General features: G+C 44.9%; 1 protein-coding gene across 1 annotated transcript in view; it reads right to left on the bottom strand.

Moving 5' to 3' along the window:
* The window catches only part of ACOT11 (acyl-CoA thioesterase 11), a 38,928-nt gene that overhangs the window by 1,907 nt on the left and 15,428 nt on the right, over window positions 1-21,593 (bottom strand). The window contains exons 5-12 of the mRNA XM_056844352.1: window positions 20,125-20,260; window positions 18,647-18,803; window positions 16,970-17,089; window positions 16,102-16,246; window positions 15,045-15,100; window positions 7,152-7,218; window positions 4,011-4,094; window positions 644-777 (exon numbers count right to left, since the gene is read on the bottom strand). Coding sequence (XP_056700330.1) covers window positions 644-777; window positions 4,011-4,094; window positions 7,152-7,218; window positions 15,045-15,100; window positions 16,102-16,246; window positions 16,970-17,089; window positions 18,647-18,803; window positions 20,125-20,260 — 899 coding nt within the window. The remainder of the gene's footprint in view (window positions 1-643; window positions 778-4,010; window positions 4,095-7,151; window positions 7,219-15,044; window positions 15,101-16,101; window positions 16,247-16,969; window positions 17,090-18,646; window positions 18,804-20,124; window positions 20,261-21,593) is intronic.

A 21,593-nucleotide genomic window follows, 5' to 3' on the forward strand; every position in this document is an offset into this window, starting at 1 on the left:
TTGTATTTTCATGAGCAGCTATCCCGGTGTTTGGCTCATGTACTAAGCAAGCAATTGTGACTGACGCTGCCCTCTAGGGGAACCATTCTGCAACTGAGGCTCAGCTATTTCACAGCTAGTTCCAATTGGTGGGTCCTGGAGATCTGCTAAAAAAAATAGCTTGAAGTCAAGCTTGAAGTCTCCCACTCCTGAATTAGATAACTCTTCCAGGGACAGAGGCTCAAAATAGGAGTGTTGGACAGAGAGAAAGAGGACATTATACTGAGCCATCTTATTCCCTGTCCACCCCTCCTCTCATTTTTGGTATGGTGACTCTTCTAGCTCAATATTTATTCATTTAAAATATTTATAAGTCCACCTTTCTCTTGACAACTCAGGATCCAATAGCCTATTTTGGTATGAGAGTAGCCTATGATTATGCAGGAACAAAGAACACGGTGCTGAGAACAGAATCCAGCTAAGGACCTTAGTTTTTTTTTGGGGGGGGGGGTTAAACATACACACTACCTTCTATCCCTTGCTATTACAAATATAATGCCTAAGTGGGCAATAAGATGGCTTATGTTGCAAAACAGAACACTGGAGACCTTGTTCTTAACAAAAGAGCAACTATAGCAACTGGCCTCTTCTAAAAAGTACTTACACGTAATGCTCATCCCACTCATGCCTGTGCCCCATGTCCGAAAGCAGCAGGAAGGCCTGCTTTGCATCAATGCAGGTGGTCATCTCTATTCTGATTGACAGGAACTTATCCTCCTCCAGCGTGAACATCTTGACCTTAGACAGTGCAGACCAAGAGTCAGTTAAAGCTTCCCTAATGAAGATGTTCCTAATTCCAGTTCAACAATAGCACAGCTAAAGGGATTTCATTATTATATGAGAGAGAGAACAAGTAACAACACTTGCAAACGCCAAAGCCTCTTGTGGATTCAGCAAGGACTAAAGCTTAATTGTCCGCAAAAGGCCCTGTAGTAACATCACTCATGCAACATTTCTCTCTAGCTCACAAAGTGCAACAGGCAATACTTCACAAGAAGGGCCTGGCTTGCTCAGACCAAGGGTCCATCTATTTCAGCACCTGCTAATCATAGTGGCAACCAGACGCCTCCAGAAGGTCCCGCTATTTCTCCCTAGCAATTGGAATTTATTTATTTGTTTAAAACATTTATTAGCTGCCTTTCTCTCTTGCGGAACTCAAGGGAGCTTACAACATTAATAAAACATTATAAAGAAAACAATGAAAACAACAATTCTAAAACCCATAAAAGTCAGTTTTAAAACTCCAAACAGGACTGCCATTAATAAAAACTAAATCAATCAAAATGTAGTCCTAAGTAAAACTGCCTCCCGAAGACTGACAATGAAGCATCCAGAAGCACCTCCCCGAGGAGGTTGTTCCATAATTTGGGGCTGCCACGGAAAAGGCCCTCTCTCGTGTACCCACCAAATGAATGGCTTTCATTGGTGGGACAATCAGGAGGGCATCTCCCCAAGATATGGGAGAAGACGGTCCTTCAGATACCCTGGTCCCTAGCCATGTAAGGCTTCAAAGGATGAAACCAACACCTTGAATTTGACTCAGGAATGGATCACTAGCCAGTGTTTTAATAGTGAACCCCAACCAGCAGTCTAGCTGCAGCATTCTGCCCTAGTTGTACCTTCTGAACACTCTTCAAAGTTAACCCCAAGTAAAGCACATTGCAGTAGTCCAGTCTAGATGTAAGTAAGGCATGGATTACTGTGGCTAGATCTGACTGACCCAGGAACGGCTGCAGTTGATGCACTAGCCGGGGCTGGGCACTAAGAGCCACAGCAGCCACCTGGTTTTCTAAGCTGCAAACGTGGCTTTTCAAGGCGAGTATAACCCCATCCAAGACAGGGAAGATCTGAAGTCCCTGCTCTGCCTTTCTACTAACCCAGAGAACCTCAGTCTTGTCAGGATGAAGTTTGTTCACCCTCATCCAGCCCATTACTGACTCCAAGAACCAGTTCCGAACATGAACAGCATCCTTGGAATTTGGTGGGAAAGCAAGGTAGAGCTGGGTATTATCTTTATATTGGTGGCACTGCAGCCCATACCTCCTGATGATCTCTCCCAGTGGCTTCATATAGATATTAAATAGCATAGGGGATACAATGGAACCCTGTGGCACCCCCACAGGTCAATGGCCATGGGGCAGAGCAGGAACATGGGTTGTAGGTCACACCTGTCCAAGGCTCTTTTTCACATCCTTGGGATACAGAAGCTGATCCATATAAATCGGACAAGCAGATGCCAAAGGCGCATCATCTGGAGCAGCATCCACGCCACATCTAACCCAGAGCAGATCTGACTGATTTTGTCTGCAAAGTAAGTGGCAAATTGATCACAGTGGGCTGTTCTGTGGACAGAGTCCAAATTTCTGAGGCTATGCTATAAAAGTCCCCGAACCACACAAAGCAGCTCAGTTGGATGACTACATGCAGACCCAATGGTGGCATAGAACTATTGCCTTTTCATGGTCATTGCTGCCACAGAACAGGCCCTAATATGGGCTCTATGCCATTCAAACAGTCTTGCTCTGAGCTTTCCGCCAGTGGCACTCTAGCCATGGTCCCTCCTGGCTGATCACCATCATCTCCCCAGCGAACCAGGGAGATTGCCTGGCTCAGTCCAGGGGAGAGGGCGCTTAGGGGCGATTGCGTCAACAGCCAGAGAGCGGTCTGAGCCTCAACAGAAGCATCAGCCACCAAGGTGAGAAAATCCCCAAGTGGTGACAGGAACCCATCAGGATCCATCAGCCCCCTGGAGTGGACCATCTCAAGGAGTCTAGCACCCCTGAAGAGGAAAGAGGAAGCAGTAAGTCTGAACTCTATCAGGTAATGATCTGCCCACGGCAAGGGAATTCAACGGTACATTGCCTCTGAACACCATTTAACCATAATGGCTAACAGTCAATGATGCACTGATCTTCCATGAGCATGCATAATCCCCCTTTTAAGGCCAATGAAAACACTTACTACTGCTGTTGCCAAGCAGTAAGGCTTTTAAACAACTATTTTTGGAATTTAAGAGTGCTAGCCCTATGTAGTCTGATATATCCTTGCACTCATCCTCCCACCATGGCAGCAGTACACATGCATTGCCTGGTATCCTCCTGCAAACCAGGATTCCTCCTCAGTCCTCTGAAATGACTAGAGGGCTCTGAGGCACCCAGCCAGAATCCATACGGTATGTGAGTCTCTCTCAGGCAGCATCCAAACTTTCCACCTGCCCTGTGCAAACAGAATATTGTAGCTAGATTACAAAATCTGCCACCCTACTTCTACCTTCAGTCCCCTTTTTTCACTGGGCTGGCCTTTTTTCATTGGGCTGGCAGACTCCAAAGTATACGCAGAGCTTTGGAAGACATCAGTGGCTATACGTTTCAGCTGATACAGGAAACAGAACTCTCGAGGAAAGCTATCAGGGTATTTCCAGACAGAACTTGGGGCAATAGGAACCTTTCTTCTGAAGGCTTCACAACTCTTAAGACACCAAGCAACATCCCGGTCCTCAGATAATGGACGGAAGGCATGGATAGCCTTAGTGATGGGGGATAGCAGGCTATTTTGTGGTACAGGATATATGTACTTCCCTGCTGGAAAGAGTGTATCCCAGCCTCAGCAAGGGAAAAAAAAACATCCAGGGCAAAAGGTTTTTGCCATGGCTGAGCGTTAGAAATAGTAACAAGTAGGCAAGGCACCATGCCTCACAGCATTAGAATGATGCTGGCTGATAAGAGGCCTGGGAGACTGGCACACATCCCCATAATATGCCCCATGCCAAGAACTGTGGTTTCCCAGCGACTTAGTTTAGTTGTTGGAGTGCTGGGGGATGGTCGCTCCTTCCTCGGTGGAAGGGCTTACTAGGCTGTGTCTGGACGGTGCAGTGACAACTGCGTCTCTGCAAGGCAGGCACTGTGTCCAGGCACGTCCTTGGGAAGAGGCTGGGCACTTAACCTGGCCAGAACTGGGAAAGCGGTAGTTACCTTGTCTCTTTCGGAGGCAAGCACCCAGTTTGCTTTGGCGACTAAGGTCTTCAGGGCAGAAACATTGTTGTAACTCAGGTAAACCTGCATTAGAAAAAACAAAGAAGTGCAACACATCAAGGAGAGAGATTCTGCTTTCTTTCTGTTTTTATCTGCCTCCACCTGGCCCTTCTCCTCCTCTCACTATTACTCTTATCTCAATCTGTAATCAAGTGTAAAGGGCAGGTTATGGCCTTTGATATATTGTACAGCAGAGTACACCTTTAAGTACTCTAGGAATCAGCTGATAGTGATGAAGACATCTTCAAAATGGTGTCTCATGCTTTTTTTGCAACATATGAATTCTGCAGTTTCGGGTATTTCACCGTTATGAAATCTCAGAGATTTTAGTTGATTTTTAGCTATTTTCATAGAATTTCTTCCCAAAGTACAAGAAGTACACAAGGAGTCGATGGCACGGTTCAAATTCAATGATCAGCTATAATGATTTATTTAGATATTTATAGCCTGCTCGTCTCTCAAATAGGGGAACAAAGCAGCTTACAACACTGTTCTCCCTATCTCATTCTCACAGCAACAACAACCAGCATAGTGTAGTGGTTAGGAGCAGTAGACTCCAGATTTGAGAACCAGATTTGATTCCCCACTCCTCCACGTGAAGCCAGCCTTAGGCTAGTCACAGTTCTCTCAGAACTCGCTCAGCCCCACCTAGCTCCCAGGTTGTCTGTTGTGAGGAGGGGAAGGGAAGGCAATTGTAAGCCAGTTTGATTCTTCTTAAAAGGTAGAGAAAGTTGGAATATAAAAACCAACTATTCTTCTTCATCTTGTAAGGTACTATATAGAAGCTGACAGCATGTGACTGGCCCAAGGTCACCCAGTGAGTTTCCATGGCAGAGCAGGGATTCAAACCCAGGTCTGACATTGTAATCACTACACCACACTGGTTGAGCTTGGATATATCTCAAATCTGGCTCTGGATTGTTGACTTTTGGAATACATATTTCTTCACTGAATTGTAGGGATATTGAGTATTCCTCACATTATGAGAATGAGACAGTAAAATAAACTTCTAATTATAAGGAATATTTCTCCCCTGTGCTTAAAAAATACTCCCTACTTAGGTTTTGAGTTCAACTCAAAAGTACTAATTTTGAATTTATTTCCATAAATGTTCTTGCACTATAGTATCTGAAGGACTGCCTAGTTCTATACAAGCTTTCCCAGAGCATCAAACACCTTATTCCAGATCCCCAGTCCCTGAAAACATAGTGATTGGCTACCAAGAGCATGGCCTTCTCAGTGCTGGCATCCTTTCAATGGAACTCTGCCCCCAAGAAAGACCCAAACAGTGTCCTTTCCCCTCTCCTTCTGTATACATGTTAACACCTTCCTTTTAAGGAAAGTGTTCACAGAGAGGGATATCTGTACATGTGGATGGCTATTTCTCTAGCTGTTGCCAATAATGTCAGAAAAACTGTTTCCTAATTTTAAAATTTTATTATTTTATTAAGGTTATTTATAGTCTGCCTTTCTCACTGGGACTCAAGGCAGATTACACTGAGTGTGTTAATACAATCAACAGGATGGGACTAGTTTCTTAGGTTTTACTGCTTATATCAAGGGTGGGGAACCTTTTTCCTGCCAAGGGCCATTTGCACATTTATAACATCATTCAGGGGCCATACCAGGTGTAGATCTCTCGGTGTGGGGGGGGAGAGGCTAGGGTTGCCAGGTCTCCAGCAACCACATGGAGGTTGGCAACCCCAGGGGAGGCCACACAGAGAAGGCCTGCAGGGTGCCCCCCTCCCCCCCTCCCAGGTGGAAGGGCATCCAGTGGTGGGCCCGAGCAAATGAGGCACCAGGGGGGCGCAGCCCACAGTCAATTGGCAAGGGAGGAAGGAAAACAGAGAAAGAGGAAAAGGGAGGGAGGGAGAAAGGGAGAGACAGGGAGAAAGAAATGGAGAGAGGGGGAGAAAGAAAGAAAAGGATGGAGGGAGACAAAGAAAGAGACAGAAAAAGAGGGAGAAAGAGAGGGAGAGAAAGGAGAGTGACAGAAAAAGAGGAAGAAAAGAGAGAAAAGCCTTTCCCCCCCGCACATGCACACACGCATGCCGGCCCCGTGCAACTGGGCCCCAGCCTCCCCACCTCCCCCGCCCACAAACACACACACACACACACACACCCAGCAGCACACGGAGCCCCACGTGACTGGGCCCCAATCTCCATGCCCTCCCCCCCAGAGTCCACAAAAGGCCCCTTCCCAAAGCCCGATCGGCTCCCGCATGCATGCTCTGCCACTGGGGGCCGCCGGCCTCTTTCCCCCGCTCCCTCTCGCTGCTCAACAGCTGACAGGCCTCCGTGGCCGGGCACCAGAGCTCCCGAGGGCCACAAAAAGTGTCCTCGGGGGCCGCATACGGCCCCCGGGCCTGAGGTTCCCCATCCCTGGCTTATATTGTGATTGTATCTTGGCAGTATGTATTTTAAACTGCCATAAATAAATAAAATCAGGGGTTCGTGCAAGCCAAATCTTCTAACTGAAATAATTATTCAAGATTTCAGTGTATTTTCTGCTTACTGACTTTGATGGACCAAGGGTCTGATTCAGTATAAAGCAGTAGCTTCACGTGTCCATGTGTACTGCAAGGCTCTCTTTGCATGTGTTCACTTCTAAATCTCTATTTTCCAAGGCACAGACTGAGCTTCCAGTATGGCTGAAAGCTCATTATAGATTCTTGACTAGCACACCGAGGCCAGCTTGCATTCTGTCAATCCATTTCCAAACCATCCCAAAATACATCAGCCTGGCTTCATCTTTACTCATGGGTAGCATTTTTAGCTACTGCCCACAAGAGGGCCCTTGTTCCTTAAGACAGCTGTGGCACAGAGCAGCTTTATGGGATTTCCATAACTTCTGTGGGCAGCAGTGTGGCCGTTAATCCTCTTCCAGATGTTACAAGAATGCCATTTTTTAGCCCCACATAGCAGCGGAGGGAATGGGCTGCCATTTGGCTCATTGCAGAACTTTTATCTTTTTGGGGGTGGGGTGGGGGTGCTACCTGGTATGGGGCCCTTAAAAGAATCTTTCTGGAAGCAGAAGTTAGAAACTTGCAATGGATCAGAAAAGCTAAAAATTCACTTTACCTTATTACTTTGGTCCCAAGGCACAGACAAAGGTACCTCTGTGTGCTTACAGGAAATTACATATTTTCTGTGGAAAGCAAAAGAATGATCTGGTTACTGTAATGATGATTGGCAACAAAGGTAATTAATATGTGCTTAAATGAAGGACCAGACAGAAGTGTTTTAACAAAACCTTAAAAAAAAAACAACCTTAAAATGAACAGATCAAGTAAATCTGTGTTTTCCATTGCTAATAACTGGATTCAGATAACAGCCATTTCCACATGGCCCTTAGTTCAGTGCTGCTGGGAAGCATTTTTTCCCGGTTTCCCCACAGCATCGTGGTCCGTTTGTGGATCTCCCAGAGTTTCCCCAGCTTTTCTCTGAGCTTTCTCAAACCTGCTTTGCTGCAAAGTTTAGGGAAAGATCACAGTAAAGTCTAGCTGACTGACGTGTGGATGGGAAAGTTCAGATTTTACCACCCACATGGCAGCTATTTTCTCTGACTTTGTCCCTGCTGCAGCCGCCACCCCCCCAGCCACAAGGGGCTTTAAAGATATGTCATTGAACATCACTGTATTGATATACCATTATAAACATATGTGTAACAGGTTCTCTGAATTTTCAGTTTTAATTTAGCAACAACAAAAAACCTCTAGCCTCTTCAGCTATAAAGATATAAGAGGAAAGACATAATGCCACAATGAAGAGTTGGTTTTTATACTCCAATTTTCTCCTCCTTTAAGGAGTCTCAAACCAGCTTGCAATCGCCTTCCCTTCTTCTCCCCTCAACAGACACCTTGTGAGGTAGGTGGAGCTGAGAGAGTTCAAAGAGAACTGTGACTAGCCCAAGGCCACCCTACAGGCTTCATGTGGAAGAGTGGGGAAACAAACCCGGTTCTCGTTTTCCAGTCTGGAGTCCAGCACTCTTAATCATTACACCACTCTGGCTCCACACTGGAAAGGGCTAGAGACTTACTTTAGAAAAATGAAACCTGGAAATTCAGAGACTCTGTTACACATACTTTTATAAAGGTATATCAATATAATGATATTCAACTGCTGGTTTTTTTAAAAAGTTAGAATGCCCCCGTGGTCCAGGGGAGGGGGGCCTGGCTGCCACTGGGGAGCTGGAGCAGGGAAATGTGGAAGGCCTGTTGCTGCTGCACTGTTATCAGCAGGAATGGAGAAACCACTCCAACCTGTCCCTGTGTAGAAACCACCATCCTCCAGATAACCAGAAGCTGATTAATGGGCAAGATGGTCACACAGCCACAGTCAAGATTAAATAGCCCAAGAACAAGCTGTAAAGAGTTTGTAAAGCAAAACATGTGCTGTTCAGCAGTCCCAATGCGAGGGTGACCTTTGGAGACTGAGGGCCTAACCAAACATTACCTTTCCCACATGTTCACTTACAGGTAGCGCAACTACCGCATGCATCTGTTTAATGGCTGTTCCTGCCCAAAGACATGATGCAGCTGATAGTGCTGCGCGGGCTGCCAGTAAGTGGCAAGAGCAGATGGGCTGAAGAGCCACAGATGGCACACGCCATGGAGGAGGGAAGGCTACAGGGGATCTCGGTGGTGGGCGAAGCAGAGGCAGAGGCAGGGCAGTGCTGCAAGCAGAGGCAGAGTGGCTGTTGAGCTGGTAGGACATGGTGATCGTGGATGCTGAGAGTTAGCTGAAGAGCGTCCATTATGAACTGCACAGCCCCAGCAAGCATGTGAGGACCCCACTAGGGCCGTGGGATGCCCTGGAGACATTCCCGCCTCAGACTGGTACCCGATGGCCTCACAAAGCTAGTGTCCCTGCACGCATCCACAGTCACCGGGTCAGATGGCTCAGCATCTGCTCTGCTACCACTCACAGGGTAGCCCTGCCAGGCTCCTGCTTCAGCCACCACAAACATCCCCTGTTGTCCTTCCCTGCTCAGCATCACCTACAGTTCTTCAGTCCATCAACTCTTGCCAGTTCCTGGCAGCACACACAACATCATCAGAATTATTAAGGACATTCTCCCTCGCACACATATTTTGGCACTATGCATCTTGGCTGTCTGGTAAACTGCACACAAAAGAGCATGATAGATAGGCAAACACCTGGACAAAACTATATCCTAGTTGTTTGAAGTGTTTGGCAATCAAAAACTACATACCACATATATATGCGACACACTTACCTCAAGGCACCTAACGATGACAATTACTGGTGCAAGTTCCCCCAACCTCCCAATTAGGGTTGCCAATCTCCAGGTGGTAGCTGGAGATCTCCCGCTATTATAACTGATCTCCAGAAGACAGAGATCGGTTAACCTAGAGAAAACTGCCGCTTTGGAAGGTAGTCTCTATGGCATTATACCCCATTGAAGTCCCTCCCCTCTCCAAACCCCACCCACCCAGGGCTGCCAACTTCCAGGTTGTGGCTGGAGATCTCCTGCTATTACAACTGATCTTCCAGCCGATAGAAATCAGTTCACCTGGAGAAAATGGCCACTTTGGCAATTAGACTCTATGGCATTGAAGTCCCTTCCCTCCCCAAACCCTGCTCTCCTTAGACTCTGCCCCAAAAGCCTCCCACCGGTGGTGAAGAGGGACCTGGCAACCCTAAACCCACCCTCAGGCTCCACCCCCAAAATCTCCAGGTATTTCCTAACTCAGAGCTGGCAACCCTACTCCCAATGTATATCACACAAGGCTCCCTTTCCCTAGATGAAGTACTCTAACCTGAAGCATCACTAAATTTTACTTGTTAGAACTCTGTACAGGAAACAGTACCTTTGGTATTAATCCAGGCCTATTTTCAAACAAGATTTTATGTTTAAAAACAAACTGGAGCTAAGTACTGAGACAGAAGGCCAAAGCAAGTGGGTATTATCTGACTCTTGTTCTGGACCCAACACTAGTCTTGGACTCAGTGGGTACAAAATGGCTCAGTGCTGACTGCAGGGCGCCGACAGTCATGAGATGCACTTGTACTTGGTTCTGTATCACTCCTATACAATTTGATTCTCAGGGCCTCAGATAAGAAGCGGAGATTTGACTGATAACCACTGATCGATGGCCTTTGAGATGACAGCCCCATAGTAAAGAGGTGCAAAGTACCAAGTGAAGAGCACAGGTCTCACCCTGACGAGACAAAGAGAATGTAAAGAAGAAAAGATGAGGCAAAGTTCATTGGTAAGTGGATGAGGGAGATAAACGTGTGCACCCATGCACACCAGCGACAGTTCTCAGATGATGGAATAGTCCATATTCTTTTCTGCTCCACAGCAAAAGAAACACCCATGCGTTAAGACAAGGCAACACTAACTGCAGTCCCAAGGCCATACATGGAAGGTTTGCATCAGTGTTTGACTCTCATGGCCCTTTCTTGCATGCCCAGGGTAGTGCTGATTGCCACTTTGGGGTCAGGAAGTAATGTTTCCTCCAGGCCAGATTGGCCAGGGATCCTGTAGGGTTTTGGGGAGTAGGGGTAACTGGAGGTGGGGGGTGGGGGGAGGTAGTTGTGTATTTCCTATACTGTGCAAGGGATGGGACTAAATAACCCTGGTGGTCCCTTCCAACACTATGATTCTATGGCACACACCTGGTTAGATACCAATGCCTGTCAGGTGCTTTATATTATTTAAATTGTAAACCACTATGGAAGGCTCTGGGTTTTTAAAAATATATAGTTTATATTTTATAGTGTTTTCTTTGTTAGGCCCTTAAGAAATACTATTCATATTATGGATAAGTGTCCTGTTTTTGCAGCCTGCAAGGCCAGCACTGCCAGAATGTAAGTAAAGCCTCCATCCTGGTGCAGAGCCTATAGAACCCCTTTAAATCACTTTAGAAGAAGCACCTGAATTCAGAATGCACCCCCTCCAGTGTAGCATTAGGGGCCAAGGATAATGGCTCCTCTAAGTTGCTGTATGAGCACATTTGCAGCATGTAGGTTCTAGAGCAGCTGAATGCATTATTAACTCTTTGTGAACAGGTTAAATTTTTAATCATCCATTTTAGTCCAAACATGCCTGTATTAGCAGAGACAACAGGGTACTATGTTTTGAAGGTGCTGTGTGTTATTTTTGGTAGACCAACAACTGAAAGCTAGTGCTGCTAACATTCACTTTACCTATGTTAAAAACCCCTATTTGTACCCTCTGGTGTGCAAAAGCTGCACAATCATTTACCATGTTTACCCTAGGAAAACATCTCTGAATGTTAGAGGAACTCCCTGAAAAAACATTACAGACATAATATTGTTTATTGCTGCTCATTAACTGGAAATTGTATGTGAATTTAAGATGCCCCTTCTTTTTCTTGACAGCACATGTGGGGGGAAATCTAGTCTTCCCTTAAGGTAAATAGGGTCATTTTGCAGTTGTGGTTTCCAAACACATTTCACCATAGCCAAATAATCACAGTTGGTTTCCAGGGGTACACTTTTTCCCTGCAAGGAGGTTTTCTGTAAAAAGAAGGTCATATTTTAAGTGACCTTGAAGAGTCAAAGCTTATTTCAGCTACTAGGTATATTCCCTGAGTCCCCCCAACCTGTATTTCACTACAGGTACTTTGTCTCAGGTCACCAAACAACCCAAGGAGGCAACCCTCTGAGTGCCAATCTGGTCATTGCCTCAACAGTGGGAGCTGCACTTCTGAATCCTCACTAGCTCTAACAGTCCAAGTCTAGGCCCATCCTTCTCTTATAAGGTACGGGTGCTCCAAGGTTAACATTCGTGACAAAGAGCAGACTGTGGGAGAGTTCCTTGTAGCAACTGTCTGGGTGTTAAATTACTAGCAGGGTGCAGAATTGCAAGCTATTTCTATACTTGCAGCTCCCACCAGCAATGTTAAGTTCACACAGGTTTATTGATTTACACTGAAAGTGAAAGCTATTTTCCCTCTGAATCAAGATTTTAATTTTTCCCTAGGTACAGCTAAATTAAAAACTCAAGAGATGAATATCCCATGAGCACGCGCATATACAAAAACACACATATTCCAATTCTCTGCAGAATATTGCACAATAAAAAACTATTTTCTTAATCTCAACATATATACCTTAAAAGAGATTTTTTAAAAATCTATTTTACTTTGGCCCTGTTGCTACTCTCAGAGTGGCAATGGAGCATCCACACGGCAGCTGCTCCTGCACTTTTCTCGCTTCAGTCTCCGTACACTGCCACCATCTCTCCCCTATGCCACCAGTGGGCTTTTTTTTAAAAAACCAGTAATTGCTAACATTATAGCATGATAAAGATCTATTGACATAACCTACTTGTTCATCTGAACTCCCAGCTTCCAACTGGGGGGTGGGGGCATTTCACTGGGCAACAAAAAGGGCTTGAAACTTTTTTTTAAAAAAGCCGAAAATTCAATTGTGACAATATATTTTTATAACGCTTTCATGAGCTAGAAGAAGAGTTGGTTTTTAAATGCCGACTTTCTCTACCACTTAAGGAAGAATCAAACTGGCTTACAATCGCCTTCCCTTCCCCTCCCCACAACAGACACCCTGTGAGGTAGGTGGGGCTGAGAGAGCTGTGACTAGCCCAAGGTCACCCAGCTGGCTTCATATATAGGAGTGGGGAATCAAACCCGGTTCTCCAGATTAGTGTCCACCACTCCAAACCAATACTCTTAACCGCTACACCACACTGGTTCTCTAGTGATCCCTGGTTTTTTTTAAAAAAGCTCTCCTGTGGGGCAGAATGGCAGCCATGGGGGCTGAGGCAAGAAAAATGGTGCTGAGGTGGGTAGGACATGGAAAAATGCACACCTTCCCATCTACATGGCATCCAAGGACACGTTGACTGCCATCTTTCCAAAAACATCATAACATACCAGTTTGGAGAAAGACCATAGCAAAGTGGGGAGAAACTCAAAGGCAAGATGAACAGGGTGTCAAGCGGATACCCCTGAAAACATCACTGCAGTAAGAAAGGCAAGGCAGAGCAACAGAACCAGACAGCCATGTGAGAACAATCCACATTCAGGAAAGATTGCAGCAGAACGTGGGAAAACCTGGGAAGGTGATGATTGGGGAAAATTTCTTGCAGATGTTTCAATGAGGGGAAAATCCCACTCCAGTTGGGATGCCAAACCCAAGCAAAACTCTATTTCATTCTAGCCCTTCACTAGTACCACTCCTGCTTACCCAGACACACTGAATATTCCCAGTCCATTAGGATAAATGACATTACTCTGCAGGGTAGGGTTTTTTAATTGCGCCAACTGTTATGCTCTCCCAATATGAGAAGGAAGCTGTGGTTTACAAAGCAAGCTCAGAGAAGTGACAGATAAAAATGAAAAAGTAACAGAGAAGTCTGAGAAGGACTCAATAGAGGCAGCAGCCCCCTAAACCAGAGCAATCCCTTGAAATGCAGCGGGTTTACGAGTCTCTTACAGCACACGCTATTCTGCATGCCGTCTCCAGCCTGCCTTCTCGCACTGCTCTCCAGAGAACACATTGATCTGGTGCTAATGCCCCAAGAACTGTGGCCTTAAGGATAATGCATGTGGTCTCGGTCTGTGTTCTATAATAAATTATAAATTAGAGACAACCAAACAACAAGGCTATAAATACGCTGTGAGGTTTTAGTGACATAACAGGAGGCTAGCCGGAGGGGGCTCTGATGTCACCGTAAGGCAGAAATGGAAGGAGAACAAGGCACAGAACTCGAGAGGGCTGCTTTTATAAATAGAACTTGCTGCAGAACAAAGAAAACAGACCAAGGGGAGGGGAAAGAATCTCCCCTCTAATCTTGGCTCATCTCTTCTCTTGCTTCTACTTTCTCCCAAGTAAACTACTTGCCACTCAATGAGTTTTGCTATCAGAACCCTAGAATTTGAATGGGCATCCAGTAAATGTGTGGTTTCTCTCACTTTTGAGTCAGCATATTTTGCAAGCATAGACTATATTCAGTGTACAATCGGGCTGCCTAGTTATTAACTTCTAAAGTTTAATTTGGCACAATTCCTTATTCTCCACCCCCTATTAAAACTGAGCCTCAGGACATGCAACTAAACTGAACGCATATTCTTCCCCTGTTCACTCTTACTTCTATTTTCCCAATTAGTGAAATTGAGCAGGGGTTGGAGAGTTAAATCCCCTCCCTCCTTCTTGCACAGCTCCAATCCAAATTGTGACTATACACACAATTTACCATTTTCAAACAGAGGCCCCGCCACCACCCCGCCTCAAGATTGAAGACTTTCTGCTTTCAGAAGTCTTCAGTCTGGCTGCATTTTGTTGTGTTGTCCAAATCATATTGTTTAGCAAACTGCAGGGGGTTTTTTGTATACAAACCAGGATTTAGGGAGGGGCCACAGCTCAATGGTAGAGCATCGGTTTGGCACACAAAAAGTTGTAGGTTCAACATCTCCAGGTAAAAGGTCAAGTGGTAGGTGATGTGAAAGAATTCTGCCTAATACCCTGGAGAGCCACTGCCAGTCTAAGTAGATCATGGGCCCCAAAGAGGTACCTTTGGGCATCTGGCACCCACCAACACCTTTCCTGGAGCCCGCCAAGTATTTTTAGGAAGTGCACAGGGCCAGGTGAGGGTTTTTCCCTGTAAGGCTTCTGATTGGCCACTGGAGATTTGATTGGCTGTGCAGATTTTTTTTAAATTGCTTTGCCAGCAGCTGCCACCACAGCACAAGGATCTTCATTGAGTGACTGAAGGTAAACTGCTGCACCCAGTTTGTGCTGGCCCCATCTCTAGCAGCAGCCATTTTGCATCTGTGCCCACCATGCTATGCCAGACTTCCAAAGGTGCCTACAGGCTCCAAAAGTTTGGGGACCCCTGCAGTAGACAATACTGACTCTGACAGACCAGCCATTTGATTCAGTATAACCCAGCTGCATGTGTCATTCTGAATCATGGACAGGGCAGGAAATTATTAGAATAATAAAACATCTCTCACTCACCTGTCCAGTCTAATTTTTTTCCTAGCACTAGCTTCTTTGAACCTTCGTTCTCCATCCTATTCAAAAGAGAAATACAATGCATAGGTTACATTTTGAAGACCTACACCACCTGCATAGGAACAAAACATGAGGCTGTAACCAACAGACTGGCCAAATGGTAGTCAGCATTCAAGGAGGAGGAGGAGGAGGAGGAGGAGGAAGAGAAGGAGAAAAGTTGGTTTTTATATGCTGACTTTCTCTACCTTTTAAAGAGAATCAAACCGGCTTACAATCCCCTTCCTCTCACCACAACAGACACCTTGTGAGGTAGGTGGGGCTGAGAGAGCTTGAAGAGAACTGTGAGTACCGCAAGGTCACCCAGCTGGCTTCATGTATAGGAGTGGGGAATTAAAGTCCACTGCTCATGTGGAGGAGTGGGGAATCAAACCCGGTTCTCCAGATCAGCATCTACCCCTCTTAACCACCGCTCTTAACCCCTACGCCATATTGGCTCTCACAGCAGGACAGTGTCCTGGTAGTGTGAAATGTTTTGACACAGGTTTTTGAAGGTTGCCATGTTTATGTCCATTTATTATTTTGCATAGAGACTGAACAATTTTGTCCTACACACACAGTCAAAGAGCACTAATGGCAGATGGCTGCATGTATATTATGGTGGAAGAGCCCTTGAGAGTGAAGTCCTATAATGTTGCCTGCCTGACTGGATATGGGGACAGAGTTGGCATCTAGGCTTTGACTTGTGCTTTGGATGCTAATCTGATGAAAGTTATATATGCATATCTGTACTGCTACTTTCCACTGCAAGAAATAAAACCTGTTCAATTTAATTACATTATCAATATGCACTTGTGTCTTGAAATCATGAATTCAGTGTTATTAAGTACCTTCCTTAAGAGGTTTCCCTAACTTCTAAGCTCACATGAATAACATTTTCAAAGTGTCCCTTAGGAAAAAGTCAATTTTGCTTTAGTCTGTACTTGACAAAATCCACCCAGGAATACTCATTTCATTCAAGATCATCCCTCTTGGACCCAACATGTTGCCACTGGCTTCTTACCCCTGGCTCTGGTTGCAGAATTGGCAGCGTGCATGGCTGGCCCTCTCCATTCAAGACCACAAAGGTCATGAAGGCACTGTTGATATGCCTTCGGCTGACTTCCATTTCATGCCCATAAGCTTCGACACACACCCCAACCTCCATGCTGGAATTAAGAATAAGATTGTTTTAGCTGCAACAATTGTCCAAATATCAAACACAACATTGTGACAAGCAGGAAGAGATTCTAACCCAAAAGGGGAATTTTGCTAAGTTCTAGTTCCAAGGAAATTGAGAAGTTATTCCAAATTCATTTTAAAGGGTAGCTTTCGAACTATTGGTTATTTACTCACAGGACAAGGCTTGTCTGACTTTGACTTACTCAGACTTTTGTCAAGTAAAAAGGTCAAATTTGGAGGTCACTGGGGACATCTTAAGAAGAAGAAGAGTTGGTTTTTATACCCTGATTTTCTCTACCTTTTAAGGAGAATCAAACCAGCCTACAATCTCCTTCCCTTCCTCTCCCCACAACAGACACCTGGTGAGGTAGGTAAGGCTGAGAGAGCTCGAAGAGAACTGTGACTAGCCCAAGGTCACCCAGCTGGCTTCATGAGTAGGAGTGGGGAAACCAACCCAGTTCAGCAGATTAAAGTCCGCCGCTCATTTGGAGGAGTAGGGAATCAAACCCGGTTCTCCAGATTCACATCCACTACTCGTAACCACTATACCATGCTGGCTCTCATCTGTCATTCATCTTAGGCAAAGCACTGTTCACAGGACAGACAAAATACAGCTTTGTGCTTGTCCCAGTGAAGCATAACATGGTTTAAGTGAGACAATCAAAAGTAAGGGTTCTGTTGATCTGCCTCTAGAGGACAGAAAGGCATACCTATTCTTGAATGCATTGTTGACGATGGCCTTAAACAGGAGGCGGTCTCCAACTTGAGATGGTCCTCTAAAATGGAACATTTCAATTGTCTTCAGGGTGGGGTGAGCATGGCACAATCGGCTAGAAAGGAAATAAACAGCTGCAAGCGTATTTGGCATTCAGAGAGGTAGACTAATACACACACCCTGTTGTCTTCTGCAGAACAGGAGATCTGCACAGGACTGTCAATTAGGAAAAGGTTCTGATCTCCCACAAGTCATGGAATTGCTTCACCACGGGCACCATGACATGGCAAGAGTCAGGCCTAGACAATCAAATCTGAGTAGACCTTTTTCTGAGTAGACAATCAAATTCTTTCCTCAGACCTTTTACTACAGAAAAATGCCTCTTTGGCACATGAGGACACTAGCAGTTCCTAACAATAAGGGAATGCGAGAAGGCTGTGAAACACATGTCTAAGCCTTCTCCATAGATTTAGAAAGCAAAACCCAGAATAGCCAGAATTCATAAAGACACAGTGCTACCTAAAGGGTAACACCTAATTTATCTCTTGCAACGATGCCAATGTCAAACTTGGGCACCATTTAAGGCTTTGGATAAAACACTTCCACAATGGAGGCCGCCACTGATGGAACAAACTGTTCCTAGTGCAGAGAGACACAGCAACCCTGCTTATTATGGGAAGGTATACAAAAGTCAGTATAGGCAAAACACTGTATCACATTCAAAAGGGATTTTTCTCAAATACTACTATGTATTCTAACTTTATCAATTTCTAACAATCATATACAATATAACAATATATGCAAACAAAAGAATCCAAACTGGTTACATACAAACTGAAAACACAGTCCAAATTATTCTCACTATGATTCTTCAGCCTCGTGGTATAAGTTTCACACGTAGGTTGGGGGTCGGGCATCAACATCTCGAATTGGTTTAAAGTCCATGTAAATTTCACAATGGTCATCACGAAGTATGGCAGCACAGATATAATGTACAAACGGTCATCCTAGATAATGTACCATTTCAACTTTTCTTCAGTGTGCACTATCATCAGCTCCTATTCAGTTCCAAAATGCTAAATTGCTTGTCATCTTGCTACGATACAGGCATGTGGTGAACTAACGTTTCCGCTATGGGAAGGTGGCAAAGAGCACATGCACCATCTTTGCCCACAGACTGATGGGAGATGGATTTCAGCAGCAGCCAGGGGGCGGCCAGAGTGCTGCTTTTAACAAAGCGACAGCATACAGAATACAGTCTGGGGTATAGAAAAGTGGATGTCCTCCAAGAAGGACCATTTCCCTTCACCCCAGCTGAGTGGTTTCGACAAAAGATCCTCCATCTTGTAGGAGACCAATTTAAAAAGTGCTCTTTGTTGCCTTTACAGTGAACCAAACAGTTAGGATACCTCACTGCATACCCACCTACCCTTTAACACTAAGCTCTCTGATCCCAATTGGCTGCAATACAAATTGGGATTGGGGGGGATCTAGCCACAGATATATATTTAGGGGCAGTTTATGAAGGAGCCAGGGAGAGAAGGCAGGATGGCAACTGGACTCCCTCAGACACCATTTTGGATACAATTAAGACAGACCCACATTTAAGGAGACTGTTCTGCTACACGTCTAGTTTGGCCCTCAGACAAGCAAAGGTCAAGAAGCAACCCACCTTGCTGCTATTGTGGCTACATTTTCCATCCAGGCCATGATCTGTCCTCCAAATGTGTTCCCCTGATGATTGGCATGTGGGGGCAGAATTAGTTCCACACTCTCCACTCTGGTCTTTTCTGCGGGTACCACAGTGTTGCACTCTCTGTTCTCACCCTCTGTCCAAAAAACACAATGTTTTATCAGCGAGGAGTACGGAAAGGTACAAATGTCTCAGGGTGGATGAAAAGCTAAACAAGCCCAAAGGACTACTAAGCTGAAAAGTCTCTTAGCCCGCTTCTCTTGTGTTTGCGGGGAACCCAAGTGGTCTGGCAGAGAAGAAGCAGTTACAGGCATTGTAAAATAGCAGCTTTGTGTCAAGTGTACAGGCCCTGCAAGATCAGCATTTGTGGTAAAGCATGATGTGCCTAAATGAATATAATGGCACAGCAGATGTTGGCAAACAGGGGTCCGGGCATATCACTTACTTAACACCATGCCTCTCAAGCAATCTATTATGACAGCTACGCCATAAGGGCAGACAATTCCATCTTCTTTAGGCAGCAACCAAGCCTTCTTTTCATTTACTCCTAACTAGCGCTTTATCTATTGTATTTAAAAACATACACATCACCTTTTTTTAACATGTGTTTAAAGCACCTAACAATACAATGACTGATAAATTACAAACATAAAATGTCAACAGTAGGTAAAAATTGATAGGGGCTAAGTTAAACATAGTATTAAAAAGCCAGAAACATAAACTATTTTGCTAGCAGCAATGTGATAAATAATGGAGCATAAAGTTATAAAAGCAGAAAAACAAGCAACTCCATTTCCCAGTAACAGTAAAAAATATATTTCTCATGGCAAAAATCAAACAAACACCATAAGGTCAAGAGGGCTGGTGTGAAAAAGGACAAGGAGGTGAAAACATTCCTCTTTCCTCTTCTGCAAGCACAGCTCCACTGAGGGGTCCATTTCATCCCCTTGTCCCTCCTCACTCCACCCCCACCAAACTGCCTGGCTAATCCCCCACATGGATCCCACAACCCCAGGAATGATCCTTCTGGAGGCTGGAAGGGACCACAAGAAAGAACAGAGACAAACATGGGGAAACTCTGCGTGCCTTCTGTAAATTGAAGGTTGGATACATGCCCATGTGCCTGGCCCACAATGTATACATAACCAGTTCCGTGCTCTAGAGGCAGCTGCACAGAGCCTGAACAAATACAACTTAAGACCTATGCATTGCCCTTTACCTACATAAATATTTCATTCTCCATTTAGTCATGGGAACCCCTCCATTAAATGGACTGTTGTGTGCGCCAGATGTCCAGGTGTAGGGGTAGACTCTCTTCTGGGCATACTCCCGCTGTCTATTCCTATCTGATACTCATGAACACTCTTTGCTACTTCCAGCCCGGGCTGAATCAACGCCCTGGACAATCTCCGCCTTTAAACAAAAGCACCAGAAAAGAGCCTGTGAGTGTCTCTTACCAGATGGAACAGGACTGTTGGTGAGAAGGTCTTTGATGGTGTCTGTGTGGGCCAGTCGCATCCGGCGGCGCTCAGCAGCAATGCTGTACTCAATCTTTTCCTCCTCTGTTTGAGGAACCAGGGGCTTTAGCTTGATCTAAGCATAAGGTGGGGAAAGCGTTCAATATACCTATTAGTACAAACCTTTTGCCAGTTGTAAGAACCCAGACCAGATCTTCCCTCCCTCTGGTTCAACTGAAAGTTGCCCAGTGTCTAGACTACTGTTGAACATCTAACCTAAGAACTTCAGGACTTACCTGCAGGATCACCCAAAGCAATCCCCAACCACATTTTCCCCATTGCATTTTTCATGCAGATACACTCCATCCTAAAGCAACCTTTTCCCCTGCTAGTACAATTCCAGAAGAAGTACAATATGTGCACTGTTCTCAGGTAAAATGCTACACAATACGTGAAGTACAATACATGAATGCTCCTGTCATGTTCTGCTGTGCTTTATCTGCAGCTGCACCAGTAATGGGGAAACCAGAAAATCCCATCCCTGTGTGGAAGCCTCCTTAGCTATAGAACTTTCCTGCATGAGCTAAGCCTATTTTTCAGCCGAGGGAGGAATTGGTATTTGTACTGTTTTCCGTTCCCGGTTAAGGCTGACATGACTAAATGCTCATCTGTACAAAAGAGTTACCTCCACAGAGAAAAACTATGTTCTAACCTACCTTTCTCCTGAACATGCTTATTTACTAAATGCAAAGATTTTTCTTTTGTATGGAGGAGCATGTAGTAATGCAACCCCCCCATCTGCAGCCTGAAGTGGTTCAGCCCAGCTACAGATTTATTTATGTATTTATTTATTTATTGCATTTTTACCCCACCCTACCCAACCTGAAGGTCGGGCTCAGAGCAGCTATTTGCCACCACAGTGAGAACCAGACCCTGTTATTTAAAGCCCACCGAGTTCAATGATTTCCGTCCTGTTACACATGCTCAGGACTGTAATTTCGGTATATGGTACCTTTTGGACACTGCCAGTGCAAATTAGGTATGCCAAAAAAAAAATCCCCAATCAAATCAAATTATAATTGCCAGTACCAAGTTATTCAATATAAAAATTTAAGTCCATTCATATATTGCAAAAGTCCAAGCCCAGAGTTAAATTTGTATTTTTTTTAATGTCGCATAATAGGCTCAACATTTCTAGAGTATCTATCCATAACACTGCACTAAGAACACATCCTACAAAACTGAAAGAATCAAAAATAAATGTTACCATTTACTTATAAATAGATATTGAGATCACAAGATAATAGCCAAAGCAATCAACAGGAGCTTTTGTACGTACTCCAAATAAAGAAGGGGCAGTATAAAGCAATACTTTAAAACGTGGGAAGGCTGAACAGACTAAATATCTTACTGACTTAATATCGAAGGAGGAAGTCCATGTATTGAGTTCCCTGGGATATCTGCCCTAC

Source organism: Euleptes europaea, chromosome 2, assembly GCF_029931775.1.
Source record: "Euleptes europaea isolate rEulEur1 chromosome 2, rEulEur1.hap1, whole genome shotgun sequence".
NCBI lineage: Eukaryota > Metazoa > Chordata > Lepidosauria > Squamata > Sphaerodactylidae > Euleptes > Euleptes europaea.